The 19,676-nt window shown below is 44.2% G+C and overlaps 1 protein-coding gene and 2 non-coding genes across 9 annotated transcripts in view; all 3 read left to right on the top strand.

Moving 5' to 3' along the window:
- The window catches only part of LOC136826031 (proprotein convertase subtilisin/kexin type 7-like), a 74,633-nt gene that overhangs the window by 9,826 nt on the left and 45,131 nt on the right, over positions 1 to 19,676 (top strand). For 2 of the 7 annotated variants that reach the window (XM_067082893.1, XM_067082891.1), the window contains exons 2-3: positions 4,777 to 5,582; positions 11,527 to 11,725. In XM_067082893.1, the coding sequence (XP_066938994.1) occupies positions 4,842 to 5,582; positions 11,527 to 11,725 (940 nt within the window). In that variant the 5' untranslated portion in view covers positions 4,777 to 4,841. The remainder of the gene's footprint in view (positions 1 to 4,776; positions 5,583 to 11,526; positions 11,726 to 19,676) is intronic. The other 5 variants (XM_067082896.1, XM_067082892.1, XM_067082895.1 and 2 more) reach the window with 3 other exon arrangements.
- Positions 16,504 to 16,606, top strand: LOC136826395 (U6 spliceosomal RNA). Its single transcript, XR_010849598.1, has one exon. It is a non-coding gene; the product is annotated as a U6 spliceosomal RNA (small nuclear RNA).
- On the top strand, positions 18,098 to 18,216 carry LOC136826398 (5S ribosomal RNA). Its single transcript, XR_010849601.1, has one exon. It is a non-coding gene; the product is annotated as a 5S ribosomal RNA (ribosomal RNA).

The raw sequence follows: 19,676 nt of genomic DNA on the forward strand, positions 1-19,676 counted from the left end.
GGAGTTGATGGCGCCGACTGAGCAGGTCTGCTCGAACATTTTCGACCCCTGCAACAAATCTTGTGAGAATCTCTCTTGCAAGGCCGAACAGGGGACGAGAGTGTGTTCCGCCCTGTTTCTTGAGGTAAGCCAATGCCGTAGTGTTGTCCGAGTTTACTTGAACTACATGATTGCAAACTTGGACCTCGAAGAATTGGAGAGCTAAAAAGATCGCCGCCAACTCTTTGATGTTGATGTGCCAGGACACCTGTTCCCCTCTCCAGGTTCCTGACACTTCCTCTCCCCCTAGTGTTGCCCCCCAACCTGTTGACGACGCGTCGGAAAACAACACTAGCTTGAGGGAGATCCCTTTTTCCAACTTCGCTGGATCGAGCCACCACTTCAGGCACTCTTTTAAAGAAGGAAGAATTCTCAATTCCTCTTCCAAGTCTTCCTTGTTTTGCCAGTTCTCCAACAGAAAGAACTGAAGAGGCCAGAGATGCAGTTTCCCCAGGGAAACAAACTTCTCCAGCGAGGAAATGGTCCCCAGCAGACTCATCCATTCCCTCACCGAGCATGTTTCCTTCCCCAAGAAGGCCGAGACTTTTCCGTAGCATAGAAGTTGCCGTTCTTGCGTTCTTGCGACGGAGACGCTAGAAAAGCCGCTGAATTCATCTGAATCCCCAGATACACAATGGACTGTGAGGGGATCAGCTGCGACTTTTCCACATTTACCAGAAGTCCCAGGGACTTCACGAGTTGCAGAGTCAACTGAAGGTCCTCCAGACACCTTCGCTTCGACGACGCTCAAATCAACCAGTTGTCCAAGTAGAGAGAGATCCTGACGCCCGACAGGTGCAACCACATCGCAACATTCTTCATAAGAAGCGTAAACACCCTCGGGGCTGTGCTGAGTCCAAAGCAGAGAGCCCTGAACTGGTACATCTTGTCCCCCAAGACAAACCTGAGATACTTCATCGAACGCGGATGAATTGGGACGTGGAAATAAGCATCTTGGAGATCCAAAGATACCATCCAACTCCCGGGACGAAGGGCTCCTAGTATTGACTGAGAGGTCTCCATCTTGAACTTTTCCTTCCGGACAAAGTTGTTCAGCCTGCTGACGTCCAAGACGGGTCTCCAGCCTCCTGAATGTTTTGGGACTAGAAACAATCTGTTGTAAAATCCCGGGGACTGAGTGTCTAAGACCTGTTCCACTGCTCTCTTCTCGAGCATCTGTTCGAGCAGGTCGAACAGAATTTTCTGTTTGGCAGGATGGTAATTGGGAGACAGATCTCTTGGGGTTGAAGACAATGGAGGAGGAGACAGAAAAGGAATCAAGTAACCTCTCTCTACCACTTGGAGGGACCAAGCGTCCGCCCCTCTCTCTCTCCAGGCTTGGGCAAAATGAAGAAGCCTGGCTCCTACTGGTGTCTGGAGGTGAAAAGAGTCACTTGCTACCTCTCTTGGAAGTGACTTTGCCTTTAGGGAAAACTCTCCCTCGTGGAGCGGGTCTCGTGTTGCTTCCCATGGAAGCCCCTCCACGAAAGGGCTGCTTCTTCTTAGCCGACTGAAGAAAAGAAGAGGACGATGATGGGACCAAAGGACGTTTAGAAGACCTGGAAAGGAGGTCTTGGGTTGCCTTCTCTTGAAGGCTGGCAGCAATATCTTTAACCAAAGTCTGGGGGAAGAGATGGCTTGAGAAAGGAGCGAACTGCAGCTCTCCCTTCTGCGCTGGTGAAACAGACTTCGCCGAGAAAGAACAAAACAATGCTCTCTTTTTCAAAAGAGCCGACGAAAACTGAGAAGCAAGTTCTTCTGAGCCATCTCTGACGGCCTTGTCCATGCACAGCAGTACGCTGGACAGCTCCCCCAGACTAATGGAACTCGGACTAGTAGCCTTCGTGTGCAAAGCTCCCAGACACCAGTCCAAGAAGTTAAAGACCTCAACAGTCCTGAAGAGTCCTTTAAGATGGTGGTCGATTTCAGACAGAGTCCAAGACACCTTAGAAGAGGACAAGTGGGATCTTCTAGAGGCGTCAACAAGACTCGCAAAGTCCCCTTGAGAAGTCGAGGGAACTGTTAAGCCAATATCCTCCCCCGTCTCATACCAAATGCCTGCTTTGCTGGACAAACGTGAAGGAGGCAAAGCGAAAGAAGTCTTTCCTTGATTTTTCCTGGCAGCCATCCAATCCTGGACTTTCATGAATGCCCTTTTGGTAGATAAAGACTTCCTCATCTTGAGAAAGCCAGGAGTCCTTCTCGCTTTAGACGAAGACAACTGCAAAGGTGGAGAGCGAGGAGCCGAAGGTTGAAAGGTCTCAGGAAACAGATCCTTAAGTAAATTAGCCAGAGTCTGATAATCAGAGGAAGAAGAAGACGAAGGATGTTTCTCTTCGTCCGAAGGCTGTGATGAAAGGGGATCTTCTTCCTCAGCTGGCGGGTCTTGAGTGTGTGGTGGAAGAAGTCCCGACTCGCCGATGCGTAAGCGGGACCTCTCGCGATTTGAAGAAGTCATGGTTGAATCATGAAGGACATCAGAAGTTGAAGCGGGTAGTTGAGCGTCATGATGCACTGCAGGAGCGGCATCAACACAAGAAGACTTTGAAGCGATACGGCGAGGCGTGTGAGGAGCGTCATGGCTGGACGCGCGCGAAGCTCCATGGCTGGATACTAGAAGAGCTTCACGGTGTGGCGCGCGCGAAGCGTCATGGCTGGGAGCGCGCCGAGAGTCAAGGAGAGGCGCGCGTGAAGCGTGAGGCGCGCGCGAAGAGCGAGACACACGCTCCTGGCGCGAATCAAGCGAAACGTCCAACTCCTCAAATCGGGGAAGACGAGTAGGGAGCCACTTTTCACGCTCTCTAGGAGACAGACGAGAAGCCCCATGCCCTCTAGCAGGCGAGGAAGACGAAGCAGGAGACGAAGGTGAAGGTCTGGACTTCTTAACAGGTAGAGTCAAATCCTTGCGACGAGGCCTGTCATTTCTACGGTCTATGAGAGTATCCAGCTGTTGTTGCAAGCCCAACAATATCTGGCGTGTCGGAGAAGCAACTCTCTCGGGAGAAGGGCTGAAGGTGCGAGAAGGAGAGGGGAGAGGAGACGTCTTCTTCCTTCTCACAGGAGGAGAAGCTCCAGCTTTTGCCTTAGCGCGACTGGGGCGTCGAGCAGCGTCAAAATCCGTAGAACACCGTAATTTCTTCTGCGGAGGAATATCCCCGAAACTTTCTGGGGAAGAGCACAAAACGTCTAGAGGAAGAGGACGTGAAGCGTCCTCTCCTCTCAAGCTTCTCTTGAGAGGGCGAGAGTCCAACCGAGAGCTCCAACCCCGACGTGGGGAGGACGTGTCGGAGGACGAGAAGCAATCCTTCTGGATGCGTGCCCATGCACGATCCCTGGCAGCCTGGGTGGGGTCATCAGGACCTGCCGAAGGGACGTCAGATCGGTGGGAAGTCCCCGTAACCCTCATGCGGCTTTCGACATGCCCCCTCCCTGAGTCCTGGGAGTTCGGCAGAGGTCCAGGCCTAGAGGCATTATAGGGCCGATCTGACGCCCCCTCCACAACACTAGGGGCACTAACACAAACAACACTTTGCGCTTGAATGGCATTCACTTTATTTTCAAGAGCGCGAATTGACTCTAACACGAGAGCCAAGGTATTACTTTCTGCAGCAACAACCTCAGGGCCCGAAGGCAACACTACAGGGTTAGGACTAATAACTACAGGGTTACTAGCAGGTGAAATCCCTGACTGTCTGTCTACAGATGCACTCCTGGAGGAAGACCTCCTCAACCTATCACGCTCCAATTTACGCATATAGGATTCATATTTCTTCCACTCCCCTTCAGATAATGCCTCACATTCATTACACCGATTATCCATAGAACATTCAACACCCCTACATTTCATACATAAAGTGTGAGGATCTATCAAAGCCTTCGATAGCCTCACCTTACATTCACTCGAGCTACAGACTCGATAGCTAGAGGAAGACATCTTACTTAAAGGAAAAGTCAAGAGCAAAATCAAAAGCGGTCCAGAAAAAGCCTATGCCAAGTCACAGATTCGAGTCGAATACCAAAAAACAACCAAAATACTTAAGCGACAACAAATTTCGAAATCCAAATGGCGGGAGAACTGACAACAGGTGTTGACAGTCCGGCGACAGAGAAAATCTGAATAGAAAATGGGAATGGTTCCTGATACCCGCCTCCCAGCAGCGGGAATGTGTACTAACCACCTGACCGGCCACTGCGTGTGCCGCGAATTTTGAAATTCTGTCGGACTTTGGAGATTACAGCTATATATATATATCTGGCAGGTAAGTCTCATGAACAAACTTTATTTTATCATAAAAATGTAATTTTTTCAGCACTGCCTACTGGATGGTATGTTATGAACAAAAATTGCACTGTTCTCTTTTGCATATCTTTTATATTATTTTATTCTGTTCTGTTTTCTTTTGCTCTGATATTCTAGTTTGATCAGTATGGAAACCGTCAAATGACTTGTATGGGATCTGATATACACATCCTTAGGTGTTGTCAGGAGAGTTCTTTATAATTGCTTCATATGTTCTTCAGAACATACTAGCATAGAAATTGATTCTATGCTAGTATGAGCAGGTTTTTTGTTGTACTTTATGTTTCTCTGGTGAAATGGCCTTCTAATCTTGGTGGGCTTGCCTCAAGGTACTGCAAATTTATTTTAGTTAGCCTTTATATATAAAAATAAATTTTAAAAGATTTTTTGAAGTCATCTTTTGTTCAGGTGATAATATCTCCAATCTTATTTTCCAGACAGCTGTGTAAAAGTGTCTTCAGGACTGCTATGGCACAAATGCAAGGAAGAGCTGGGCACCACTATGGATTCCTCATTACATGCACTTTGTTGCCTTCCTAAATCAAAGCCTTCAGGTTGTCTGTTTCTTCACACACTTCTGCTATGCCTTGTCATGAGGGTTACGGGAGATATTGATCCCTCAGAGTACAGGCACCGTGGAGACTTGCATTTAAAGCGTGGTTCCAGTGTGTACTCCTTAGCATGGGTTGTTGAACTGAAGGACAAGTGTATTATATCTGATGTTATAAAAAATGTATCGACTAGAAACAGAAAGACAGTACAAGATAGTAAAAAGGAATTTTCTAGTGACACCCGAAGACTTTTACCAAATCACAAATTAAGAACTAAAGATAGTGTACCTTCGAGTAGGTTTTTATCGGTGGATTTAACAAGTAATTATTGTTCAGTGGATGTACCCACACAACTCATTTTGTTGAAAAAATTGACGAGTTTCGAAAAGACTTACATTGTTGCGCATCCGTATTTTAAGATTTATTCAAAAGAGAAACGTAGATGGAAGCAAAGAGAAAAAAGGTTTCATCAGAGTTTGTATAGTGCAACAAATGAAACTAGAGAAATGTACAGTACTTACAACTGGAAGAAATTGAAAGGTAGTGATATGTTTCTTTTTCTCGAGTCGTGCTTGAAGCTGTACCTTGATAGTCACCCTTGCGTAAGTTTTGCCAAGCAAGAAGTCCTTAGATCTCGACAAAAGCGTAGCATTGAATTCCATGACCCATTGTATAGTGAGCAGTGGCATTTGGTAAGCTATATTTTGCTTGTTGGTTTTCTTCTCTTGCTAGACAGTGATGCAGTCATATTATGCATCATGCTGATCTTTCATTTTTGATATGATTGTTTTGTTTTTAAATGAGTATACTGTAGTTGATCTAGATAAAAGTGTACACTCGAGCTCGTCAAATAAAACCTGATATATTTCAGTTAAATATGCTATAAAAGTTTTATGCCATCAGTTTATGTTTGTTCCTACGAGAATGCAAACCCTTGTCTTTTATATGAATAGACCTTTGGTGCAAACTGGTTTGTTTGGTGAAACTTGGGGACTAGGTAGGTAAGGTAGTGGGGTTACTGCCTGCTCACCGGTCAACCCTCACTTTTTCTCTGGCCTTACTTGAGTCAAGAAGTTTTTGTTTCTGCTCTGGTAAAGGAACTTGTCTTTGGTTGTGAAGCTCCTTACAATAATATTTGTGTGTGTGTGTGTATGTGTGTTTGGTAGTTTATCTGTATGTCAGAAGTACATGAACATTGATTTTAAACTTTTGTTTTTCTTGCTGTTGGCAACGTGTTCCTTGATGTAGGTTACAATTATATCATGTCATCAAGTTCAGTCATTGCACTTTGATAACAGGGTTGCTAACTAGCAGAAAATGAGTGAGGTATGGAGAACCACCCACTCATTCCACTCTCAGCTTTTGGGTTTTCTTTACTTCCCACTCAGTGACACAACTTTGACTTTCCTTACAGTTTTAGTGTTGACTCTGGTATGAATGATGATCCCTGATTTTCCTGTGTGAAAGTTTAATCAGCATAGATGTTCAGGGTGTGTGTGGGCACTTTGTCACCTGTGAACAACGATCCTCATTTTATTTGTTCCTTTTGCATGGCTCAGGAGTCTACTCTATCTTTGAACTGCAGCAAGTGTCTTTCTTGTTTACCTTTCTCTGTGGAAGAGGTGCAGGATGGAGAGGAAGTGGCCCATGATGGCACCGTAGGTGTCTTCTGAGGCCTACACATCTTTGTTTATGCCAGCCAGCCTTCAAATGTCTTGGCTACAATGACCCCATGTTCTATTGCTGTGACCATTTGGATGTTCCCCCCCTTGCTTAGTCCAGGAAGGGTATGCTTGAGCTAGACGGTGATCAACCTTGGTGCTTTTGGGAAGGGATGTTGGACAGTACAATGGCCATGCCTACTATGACCATTGACCCTTCTGATACCACCTTTCCTGTTGCTGCTGTGCCAACAAACAGGCATCGTGATGGGATGAAGGAGCTGCTGAAGGCTTTCATGCATTCCCCCAGGTTAACAGATATCCATCCTTCTTTGTGCTTTTGGAGCTCTCAGCTATGCCCAAGACTTTTACTCCTTTCTCTGTCTCAGTGGACTCTTCTGAATTGGTAGTAGCCTCCCCAAGTTGGACTTCAAATGCTGTTCCTGCTGTTTCCATGGTTTCTGCTGCTGATTTCCCTGCTGTTGATGCTATAGGGCTCCTGCTCTTGTTTCTTTAGGGATGCATGCCTCGACTCTGTCTTTGGTGGGCCTAGGATAGATTGGAGAGGCCCATATCATAAAAATTAAGTGCGAGCATGCTTCCTCCCTTCCTTCCTTCTATTCATCCTCTTCTCACCTTCTTAGCATTTCCCCATCCTTTGACAAAAGGAAGCACAAGAAGAAGACTTAAAAGTCAGCCCTCTGCAAGAAGGCTAAGAATTTTTCACATGGATATAGCTCTTCTTCAAAGGGTGACTGCAGTCATTGTAGCAATTTACAAGAGCAGTTTGTTGTGGGTGGAGTGGAAAGATCTGTTCCTGATCTTGCCTGTGAATGATCCCAGTCCATGTCCATGAGCCTGCTCATGGTTGATCCTCCTCTTGGTCTTCTTGGGAGAGAAGAACCAACCCTGTCTCTTTTGTCCCATTCATAACTCATGGGAGGTGCAAAAGGAAGATCCAAACTTCTGTGGACTAATCTCTGGGTTCTTTGGAGCCAGCTTGGTGAACCCAGGGATGTGCATGTAACCAGTGTCAGCATAATTGTGCCATCCAGCAAGGGACTGGTAGTGTATACACTTGTGTTCACTGAGAACAGCCAGTCAGGCCAAATTGGCTGGATCTGTGGCTAGTTTTAGGCTTGAGGGTAGAGAAAGGAATCTTCGTTGATCTCCTTCAGTGCCTTTGGATCGTGACACAGTGTTTAGGACAGTTCTCTGAGGAAAGGCAAGGTCAGGATAATGCATTTTTTTTTCTTGCTTTTGGTAGAGAGTCCTCTTGGTCCAATATGGAGCCTGATATGTGTCGATATCCCCGCTTATCGGTGCCAGTAAGCGCTGATATTCATCAATTTCCAGTTATCAGTGATTTTCGGTTATCGTCACTTCTTTGGGAATGGAAACCCTGTCAATAAGCAGGAACTGCCTGTAATTTTGTATTAAATATCCCCAAAGGAATCAGGGTAAAAATGATTGGCGACAGTTAATCTTTCCAGTCCAGTCAGAGGACATCTGGAGCAGTTCTTTATGCTTTTGAAGCTGAAGAGATTAATGTGGATCAAAGTGACCACTGATCTGCTAACCCATTAATCAGAAAAGCAGAAGACAAGGATTCTGCTCTCATACCATGTGACATTCCATATGTCATGATTAAACATGTTCCAGAAGACACAAAGCATATTGCTCATAGCAATTTTTTTTAATATAGAGGCAGTCCCCTGTTATTGGCGGCCTCGATTATTGGTGATCTGGTTTTACACTGCTTGTCTAGCGACGACAGCTGGATTTTTGGCGCCGATATGCGCCGATCTCCAGTTATCAGTGCCGATCCCCACTTAGCAGCAGCACTGATCCCCAGTTATCGGTGCCGATAAGGGCTATTATCAGCCATTTTCGGTTATCAGCGATTTTCAGTTATCATCACACCGTCTGGAACGGAACTCCTGCTGATAACCAGGGACTGCCTGTATCTAAAACATTTTTCAGTATGGCTGGGAAATAATATTTGCAAACCCAACAACATACAGATTACTGGTGGGTTACTGGGAAGCTTCCAGGACGTGGTCTCCAGAAGAACAGAACCTTCGCATCAACATCAGAGACCTGAAAGCAATTCAATTAGGGCTTTAGTGCCTCTCAACCCTAGTTCGCAACAAGACTGTGGCAGTCCATTCAGACAATACCACAGCCCTAATGCACATACAAAAGCGAGGAAGCACTCACTCAGTTTCTCTGTGCCAGACAGCAAGAGACCTTCTACTGTGGACAGATCAAATCTAGTTAGTCTAGTCACTCGATTTACTTCAGGGCAAACTAGATATTCTGGCGGACGAGCTGAGCTGTTGAAATGTAAGTCCTTCCCACCAAGTGGACCTTGGATCCCCTGGTCTCTCAGAATCTGCGATACTATGGGGCAGGCCGACATTGACCTACTTGCCACCTCAAGGAACCATTGCCTTCCTCTCTTATGTTCTCAGGCCCCGGACCCTCTAGCATGGGCAACAGACACCATATGGCAATATTGGTCCCACTTGGACCACTGCGCCTTTCCACCCTTCACCATGGTCAGGGAAGTGCTGAACAAGTCTTGGGCTCATCGCAACATTATGATGACTTCCATAACCCCATTCTGGCCCATGAAGAATGGTTCCAGGACCTGCTAAGGTTGTGGGTGGACTGTCCAAGACTCCTTCCCCTAAAAACTGTGTCTACTTAGACCACCTCTCTTTAAGAGATACCAAAAGGTTGTCCATTCTTGCCCTGACAGGCTTCAGACTGTCCAGAAGCTTGTCAGGGTGTAAGAGTTTTCAAGGCACACTGCAGAGGCTATTGCAAGATGCAGGTGTCGATTTCCTAGCCACAACTTCCAAGCTGCTAAGTGGGAGATTTTCCAAAGCTGGTGTCTCAGACTCAACATCTCTTCTTCTGAGATATCTGTGACCCAGAATTGCAGGTTTCCTTTATCCGAGGAGATGTAGGAATCTCTCGTCCTCCACCATTAAGGGGTATCGAGCTGTGTTTAGCTCAAGTGTTTAAACACAGGGGTCCTGAATCTTGTGTTAATCCCAGATCTTAACGACCTCGTCAAGTCCTTTGATACGTCTAAGCAAGAAAGGAAGATCCGGTTGCAGTGGCTGACAGGTCCTCCTTTTGAAACCTTTGTTCCTCTTCTCGGAGAAACCTTACTCGGAAGACTCTCTTCCTTGTGGCCTTGGCTACTGCCAACATATTAGCGAGTTCCAAGCCATCCATAAAGGGTAGGTTTTTTCACAAGGAGACAGTTTGCTACTTTACCCGTGGATTTTTAGTCAAGAACGAGGACCTTTCTAAGTCTTGGCCCCTTTTTTTCTCCATTAAGACCTTAACGGATACGTTGGCTCTGAAGAAGGAGAGTTCTTTGTCTTGCGAGGGCTTTAAGGTGTTACCTGAGCAGGACCAAGATGATCAGAGAACCATCCAATAACCTCTGTGCTCTGTCAAGAACCCATATTGTCCTCTGACTAAGAATGCACTGTCCCTCTTCCTCAAAGACTTAATTTCTGAGGTGCACTCTCAGATTCAGGAGGACATTTTGCCTATTTTTAAAGTGAAAGCTCATGACGTCAGGACAGTCTCTACCTTATTAGCTTTCAGGCACATATGTCCCTAACTTCCATTCTGCAGTTGGCTTACTGGAAGTGCGAACCGATCTTCGCTTCTCATTGTTTGAAAGAAGTTGAAATAGTGTTTGAAAATTGCAGTACCTTGGGCCATTATCAGTGGCTGGCATGGTATTTGGGGAGGAAGCATAGGAATCTCTCTTTTTCTCCTACCATCTCTTCGCCTCGAAGTAGGGTGTCGAATTGTCGGGGGCCAGCGGGTACAGTGTACCTGGAGTTCCCACCTGTCTCAGGGGATGGGATGTGATGTTTTCAGTATATGTGAAAGTGTTGTCTGATTGTTTTATTCTGGTACTGCGCCCAGGGCAAGGGCACCTTTTGTAAGCTTTGTTAGCCATCCTTTGCTGCAAAGCTCCCACCTAAGTAGAGGCGCTCCAAGGCTATACCGCCATGCCACTACAGGTTAAGATGAGCACCAACCAGAGGCAGTATTCACCTGCAGTAGCTCTTACCAGGTAAGGAAATTACAAGCACTGTTTCTACTTCAAAGTCATTATTATAACTTAATGTTTTGGAGTAGAACATGTCCATGTATTCCACCTCGTTTCCATGTGGGATTCAGCTATGTAATTACTTGCTAAGTTACTTATGTGAAAATGTTATTTTCTTAATGAAATTAAGTTTCATATATACTTAACAAGTAATTACAGAATTGGAGCCCTCCCTCCTCCCCTCTCATGGACATAAGGGCACAAACAGAATGAGGTTTTCTGCTAAGTCATTTCCAGTACGCCCATTTGTAGGAGGGGCTTGTCACCTACACTAAACTATTGAAGTGCTACTACAATTTTTTAAATATAGGCTGCTGCACGAGCTAGAAACTGTAGCTATGTAATTACTAGGTAAATATATATGAAACTTAATTTTCTTATGAAAATATTTTTTCTAATGTTAGCTTTTAAGGTATTGCTACTTTGCTTGTTCTGTATGATGCTACATCTGAACTTAAAATATTGTTGCTTTGTGTCAGAAATGAATTCACCATTGACTTTTGCTTTTTACTTTTTTTTTAGAGTGAGAGTAGAATTCAGATTTTCAATCCATCTCTTTTATACCCTGTAGCTGCAACCCCTTTCATCCCTTTTGCTGTACATCCATTCATATGCTTTCTTCCATACTTTCCACCCTCTTCTAACAGTGTTTAATAGTGCAAATGGGAGGGTTTCCTCTAGTTACACCTTTTAAACCTCTTACTCTCTTTTCTTTCAGCGCTCTGAATGACTCATAGGTCCCAGTGCTTGGCCTTTGGCCTAAATTGTATATTCTGTTCTGTTTTATCAGTTTTATACACATTTCTGTAAATTCATCATACTTTTCAGAAGAGCAACATTAAAGGACAGTATGACATCAATGTCATTGGAGTGTGGGAAAGTGGCATAGCTGGCCGAGGTGTTACGGTTTGCGTAATTGATGATGGACTTGAATGGCAACACCCAGATTTGAGGGATAACTACAATCCAGCCGGGTCTTACGACATTAATTCAGATGATTCCGATCCTTCCCCAGTTAAAAATGGTGGTCAGTCTCTTTTTCTTTATTTTTGTGGAGGGCAGTTTTGTGCTTTTTTGTCATTTGTGTTTATTTCAACTAAATTGGCATGATGTACATCTGTGCAGTATAGTATTCTTATAACAAATTACATATGGCATATGTTGCATTGAAGTTAAACTAAGAAATTGCCAAAGAATATTGATTTATCCTGTGACAGACTGAATATGGAGCAAATAATATAGATGATAAGGAATGAATTTTTTGGCTATGTGTATACAGTGCTCCCCCACTTTTTCGGGGGGAAAGATTCCAGAACCCACCGTAGAAATGCTAAATCCCCTCCTAAAAATGCTTATAAGTGCTTATAACTGCCAAATACCCTGTACCCCTTAAACTAAAATGCTTATAGCTGTCTATTTTAAAAGTCCACTGCCTAATTTAGTAGTTCAAACAAAAACATACCTTAAATTATCATACTAAAACAATTCAATATCATTTCAAAGAAAAGTGCCCCCCCAAACCATCATCCCAAAACACCCTAAGTCATCTTAGATTAATATTTGTACCCTTTTACGACTGTTACTCTTATGTATACTGTATATGCCCCTAAAATGCTTTTGAAATGATTTACTAATTTTAAAATATTAATATTAATGTAAGCACAACAAAATATCTATAAAATGTTTAATACAACTAACCAGGTTACCCTTGTATAAATAAGCATAGTTGTTTTCTCTCAGTATTGAAGGTGTCCCGTTTTCTTGATATATTGGTAAAAACAATTAAACTTACCACTAATTCACTTTTCTTCATAGAGTAACACTGTTTGTTCACTAATTACTGTATTTTTTCATATTGTGTTCATGACTATTTACAGATTTTTATGACAAAAATAATTTACAGTGTACTTACACTGTAGTATTGTTGTCTACAAAATCCACGAATTAGTGAAATTTCCCCCGCGGAAAAGTGAATAACGTGTTCCACAAAAATCCGCGACAAAATGAAGCACAAAAAAAGTGAACAGTGAAAAAGTGGGGAAGCACTGTATAAGAGTATCTTATTAGGCAACAAAATTTATGGCTGTTCATGAGACATGTGTTTTTTTACACAGCAGATGCAATGATACCTAGAAAATGAGACTGTAAATATGTTTTTTACACAGCAGATGTAATGATACTTAGAAAATGAGACTAGTAGCTGAGAAATGAGGTGTTTAGAAGTTTTGAAAAAGGATTCAGATGGGTGGGGCATATGAAGAGAACGAGAGCTGAGCAGTAATTTAAAGGGAGAGGTACATACAGGAAACAGTAGAATGCCAGCCGGTAAGAAGGTCCAGAATATCATGAGAAAATTATTATTCAATACAGAGAATGAATATTCCTTGGGAACTTACAGTATTAATATATTCTCAGTTACAAGAAAAAATAAAGAAGACTGAAAATTATTGGGATTAGTGTTGCCAAAATGAACTAGTAATGCAGGAAATTAGCAAATCAGTTTTCCCAAGAATGTATTATAATGTGATGAGATGAGAAATTGCCACTTCTGAATTAGAATTAACCACACTTTTGAATCATGGGGTTATAATGGCCGGTGAACCTAAGGCATTTTGTTATGAATTCTGGGTACCCCATATTGTTTGACATTTATTGGTAGAATGTCCTAGTTGCCAGGACATGACAGGAGGGTGCTATTTTTCATCTCTGAAGTAGATTGATGAGGAGGGGTAATCACTGCTTTGAAGAAGTTCCGGTGAGGATGTTTTTGAGTCCTGTAGAGTTATGTAGCTCCTGTAGTTTAAGAGGTTAAGCTGTTTCATAAGTTTTAGAAGAGCCCATTTAATAGTAATTTGTATTACTTTGACAGTTTTTCCGTAGGTTTTTTTTTTACTGTAGGTGTACAGTAATTGATTATTTGTGTGAATGATATTTTAAGAGTTTTGTAATCTTGCTGATTTCCTGCATTTCTTCAGCATCAGTGACTTTTGTTGATGTATTACCAGTATTTGGAAAGTAAGTATCTATGAATCAGTCCGTTTCATAGTATCATTGAACTTTTGGGGATATAAATTTATAGTACAAATTTAAAATACTGTAGGTACACCATCCTAAGGAAATTGAAGCACAGATACAGTGGAACCTCAGTTCTCAAATGTTATTGAATGGTTATTGAATGTATCCTTGGTTCTCAAAGAGCCAGCCCCACTTTGGTAGAATGTATATTGCAGTTTGGAACTTGTATGGGATTCGTCTCCAATCATGCTTGCTGAAACAAAGGGTGGTTGGGGTAGTTTGGCCATACCTGTTGTTCAGTGCACACTTCCACTAAAGTTTGGGTGTTTCTTCAAGTTTTTTTAATATTCTTATTAAAAAAAGGCCACTATGGGACCAAATAAGGATAGTGATAACAGCAAATCAAAAAGACAAGTGATAAGAGCCACATTATTATAATTTTTATTTTTACTTTTTTGAACTTTTATTTTTATGTTTATTTGTATTTTTCAAATCGCTTATCTACGATAGAGACGAAAAAAGATCTTGTAGCTGAATATTAGAGGGGGACTTGCTTCTCTGGTCTTGCTGAGCATTTCAGTAAGGTGAAGCCTACAATCTCCACCATACCAAAAAACGAAGAGGTCATCAGAGGAGCAGATATTGCTGAAGGGGTGAAAGTGCTTACAAAACAAAGATCCAAGTCAGTTGTTGAAGTGGTATAAATGTTGCTGTTGATTTAGATAATGAAAAACACTTAGTGATAGTATTTTTAGGGCAATCATTTGTGAAAAAGTAGAGCGTCTGCATGATGGCTGCTTAAAAAGAAAAAAAAAATGGAAAAAATGCTAATACTGTAGAGGTAGTGATGCTTTCAAGGCTAACAGGGGGTGTTTTGAAAAATTTAATAAGCAAAGCGGCTTATATACATGGTATAGTGAGGCGTAGTTAGACTTCTAGTTCTAACGAAAACGTTATGTTAGCTACTGTTAGGACTGTGTAGAGGCTGAAGGTTTTGAACATCCTTCTGGAACAGATTAAGTTCAAGAACCATGGTTCCACTGTACGGTATTTATAATTTGAGTAATCCATAATATTGTACTTTTGTTCATGAGACTTACCTGCCAGATATATATATAGCTGTATTCTCCGAAGGTCCGACAGAATTTCAAATTTCGCGGCACACGCAGTGGCCGGTCAGGTGGTTAGTACCTATTCCCGCCGCTGGGAGGCGGTATCAGGAACCATTCCCATTTTCTATTCAGATTTTCTCTGTCGCCGGACTGTCAACACCTGTTGTCAGTTCCTCCGCCTTTGGATTTCGAAATTTGTTGTCACTTAAGTATTTTGGTTGTTTTTGGTATTCGACTGGATCTGTGACTTGGCATACGCTCTTTGTGGACCGTTTTTGATTTTGCTTTTGGCTTTTCTTATAATTAAGATGTCTTACCTCTAGCTATCGAGGTGAGGCTATCGAAGACTTTGATAGTTCCTCACTCTTTATGTATGATATGTAAGGGTGTTCAATGCTCTATGATAATCGGTAATGAATGTGTGGGATTGTCTGAGGGTGAGTGGAAGAAATATGAAGCCTATATGCTTAAATTGGAGCGTGATAGGCTGAGGAAATCTTCCTCCTAGAGTGCATCCTTAGTTGGACAGTCGGGGTTTTCTCCTACTAGTAACCCTGTAGTAATTTATTACTAACCCTGTAGTTTGTTGCTGCAGAAGGTAATTCCCTGCTCTCGTGTGGAGTCAATGCGTGCTCTTGAAACTAAAGTGAATGCAATTCAAACGCATAGTGTTAGTGCTAGTGCCCCCTAGTGTTGTGGAGGGGCGTCAGATCGGCCCTATAATGCCTCTAGGCCTGGACCTCTGTCGAACTCCCAGGACCAGGGAGGGGCATGTCGAAAGCCGCATGAGGGTTACGGGGCTTCCCACCGATCTGGCGTCCCTTCGGCAGGTCCTGATGACGCTACCCAGGCTGCCAGGGATCGTGCTCAGGCACGCATCCTGAAGGATTGCTTCTCGTCCTCCGACACGTCCTCCCCGCCACGGGGTTGGAGCTCTCGGTTGGACTCTCGCCCTCTTAAGAGAAGCTTAGAGGAGAGGACGCTTCACGTCCTCTTCCTCTAGACGTTTGTACTCTTCCCGAAAGTTGCGTGGATATTCCTCTGCAGAAGAGAATAAAGTGTTTTCGAATGATCACTCTACTCGACCCCCTGTCGCTAAGGCAAGGGCTAGAGCTTCTTCCCCTGTGGAAGGAAGTATACGTCTCTCGCCCCTTTCCTTCTCTCAGGTTCAGCCCTTCTCCCGAGAGAGTGGCTTCTCCAACGCGTAAGATTTTGTTGGGTTTGCAACAACAGCTGGATGCTCTCATGAACCTTTCAAGATTCGAATCTGCCTGTTAAGAGGTACAGACTTTCACCTTCGTCTCCCGCTTCAGGGAACGATACAGAGCGTCTGTCTTCTAGAGAGAGAGTGTTTAGTGGCTTCCTATTCGTCTTCCCGAGTTGAGGTGTTGGCCTTTTCTCTTGCCTCGCGCCAGGAGCGCGTCTTGCTCTTCGTGCGCTTCTCACGCTTCACGCGCTCCTCACCTTGGCCTCGGCGCGCTTCAGCCATGACGCTGGCGCGCGCCACGCGCTGTGACTCTCTTCTAGTACTTGCCACGGAGCCTCTCGCGCGTCACGCCATGACGCTCCGCTTCGCTTCGCCCGTATAGCTTCAAGTCTTGTGTTGACACCGCTCCAGTTGTTCATCATGTCGCACAACTACCCGCTTCAACATTTGATGTCCTTCTTAATTTAGCCAGTACTTGCTTCGGCAGTACATATACTATTGGAACGATACAGAGAAGATTAGCATGGCTCTTGCGCAAGGATGACACGCTAATCGTGAAGCGTTCCACATTTCTTATGTTTACTATCGTTACTCTAGTTGGCGACTTCTTCGTTCGCGGGAGTTCCCGCTTACGTGATCGGCGAATCGGAACTACTTTCACCACTCACTCAAGACCCACCAGCTGCGGAAGAACATCCTCTTTCGTCACAGCCTTTGTATGAAGAGAAACTTCTTTCGTCTTCTTCTTCCTCTGATTATCAGACTCTGGCTTTTTCTTAGGGATCTGTTTCCTGAGACTTTTCAACCGTCGGCTCCTCTCTCTCCACCCTCGCAGTTGTCTTTGTCTTAAGGGGAGCGTTTGTGAAAAAATCGGAAATAAAATTTTCTGGGATATTTATATATGGCATCATACATATCCTGACTATCTTCTCAGAAAGTTTTATTTAAAAAGTTCGCCACAGTTAGAAGTTATAAACAAAACAGTAACCTATCATAGTCAAATTACATTTTTCATATAATGTAATGATATTGTCAGTATATCGGTGGTAATTTCCTTTTAGCTATGAAATAATATCTAATGCGATCTATGGCAACCCTGTGGACATAGTGCGCATCAGCGAAAGACAGGAATGCGCAGGGCAGTCAGTGGCAGTCAGTCAGTAGCAGCTCAGAGCTTGTCTAAGTAAAACGTCGCTGGCCAACCTCAGCCGTGTTTTGACACTCGCTTCATTTAGCTTCATTTTAGCGAAGTTATATTACTTTGCAGGTCTATTTTTGGCTTTTCATTATGTCATAAAACATCAAACTGTGTAACGGCAAGCAAATAAATACACAGAGAAGCAAAAAATATCGTTTTTCTCAAAACTAAAGTTATCGACATTCAAACTGCATCTCCTTCATAACGCTTGCACCGATCTCAGATACAAAAAGTAAACGAAAGCTAAATGTTTGCATAACAAAAGGGGCTTCCATGGGAAGCAACACGAGACCCGCACCACGAGAAAGAGTTTTTTTTCCGAAGGAATGTCACTTCAAGAGAGGTAGCAAGTGACTCCCTTCATCTCCAGACTCCTTTGCAACCAGGCTTCATTTTGCACAAGCCTGGAAAGAGTGAGGGGCAGACGTTTGGTCCCTCCTACTGTTAGAGAGAGGTTACTTGATTCCCTTCCTGTCTCCTCTTTTTTGTTTTTGTTTCCCAACTGCCTTCCTGTCAAACAGAAAATTGTTTGACCTGCTCGAACAGATGTTGAGCGGAGAGCAGTGGAACAGATATTGACTCGGTGTTCCCGGGATTTTACTACAGATTGTTTCTAGTCCTGAAACTTTCAGTAGGCTGGAGACCCGTCTTGGACGTCAACAGGTCGAACAACTTGGTCGGAAGGAAAAGTTCAAGATGGAGACCTCGCAGTCAATACTAGGAGCCCTTCATCCCGGGGATTGGATGGTATCTTTGGATCTCCAAGATACTTATCTTCACGCCCCAATTCATCCACGTTCGGTGAAGTATCTCAGGTTGTCTTGGGGACTAGGCGTACCAGTTCAGGGCTCTCTGCTTTGGACTCTGCACAACGGCCATACCACGTTGAAAACACCGCTTCTCGTCCGATCAGCGAAGTTAAGCAACGTTGGGTCTGGTCAGTACTTGGATGGTTGACCGCCTGGGAACACCAGATGCTGTTGGTGTCACATTTTGCTCCGAGGGTGTTTACACGTCTCATGAAAAACGCGTTGCGATGCAGTTGCATCTGTCGCACGTCAGGATCTCACTCTACTTGGACGACTGGTTGATTCGGCGTCGTCGGGCGAAGGTATCTGGAGGACCTTCAGTTGACTCTGCAACTCGTGAAGTCCCTGGGACTTCTGGTCTGTGGAGAAGTCGCAGCTGATCCCCTCACTGTCCATTGTGTCTGGGAATTCAGATCTATTCAGCGGCTTTTATAGCGTCTCCGTCGCAAGAACGGCAACTTCTATGTACGAAAAAGTTTCGGCCTTCTTGGAAAAGGAAACATGCTAGGTGAAGGAAGGAATGAGTCTGCTGGGGACCATTTCCTGGCTGGAGAAGTTTGTTTTCTGGGAGTCTGCATCTCAGGCCTCTTCAGTTCTTTTTGTTGGAGAACTGACAAAGCAAGGAAGACTTGAAAGAGGAATTGAGAATTCTTCCTTATATAAAGAGGATCTGTGGTGGTGGCTCGATCCAACGGAATTGCAGAAAGGGATCTCCTCAAGCTTCTGAACCCCAACCTAGTGTTGTTTTTCCGACGGGTCGTCAACAGGTTGGGGGCTACACTAGAGGGAGAGAAAGTGTTAGGAACCTGGAGAGAGGAACAGGTGTCCTGGCACATCGACTTCAAAGATTTGGCGGCTATCTTTTAGCTCGCCAATTCTTCGAGTCCAAGTTTGCAATCGTGTAGTTCTAGCAAACTCGGACAATACTTGTTCCCTGTTCAGCCTTGCAAGAGAGATTATTCTTTGAGCCTATGCTCGCAACATTTCGATTCTCACAAGTTTTGTGGCAGAGGTCGAAAATGTTCGAGCAGACCTGCTCTGTTGGCGCCATCAACTCCTGCCGAAGGAATGGACCCTTCATCAGGAGGTTTGCCAAGATTTTTGGAAATTTTGGGGTCGCCATCTTGTGGATATTTTCACGACCTCAAGAACAGCGAGGCTCCCTCTGTAAAGCTCATCTGTACTCGACCCTGGGGCAGTTGCGATAGTTGCTCTTCCCTGGGATTGGACGGGAATAGATGTTTACGCCTTTTTTCCCCGTTCTAAATTCTGGGAGAAGTCATACACGCAAGTTCGCGGCCTCACAAGGGGACGAGGATGACTCTCATCCCCATGTTTTGGCCTTGAACCACTGGTTCTCGGAGTTTCTCTTCTGGTTGGTAGGCGTTCCGAGGACCCTTCCTATGAGAGCAGACCTGCTCATACAAACCCACTTCACGAGATATCTTTGAATCTCCCGCTCTGAACCTGACTGCTTTCAGACTATCGAAACTTGGTCAGAGCGAAGGGGTTTTTCTGGCCAGGTGGCACGGGCCATCGCTAGAGCCAGAAGTTCTTCATCTAAAGGATATATCTAGCGAAGTGAGCAACCTTCAAAGGTTGGTGTAGAAAGAAGGGCTTTTCCTCTTCCTCTATCA

Source organism: Macrobrachium rosenbergii, chromosome 40, assembly GCF_040412425.1.
Source record: "Macrobrachium rosenbergii isolate ZJJX-2024 chromosome 40, ASM4041242v1, whole genome shotgun sequence".
NCBI lineage: Eukaryota > Metazoa > Arthropoda > Malacostraca > Decapoda > Palaemonidae > Macrobrachium > Macrobrachium rosenbergii.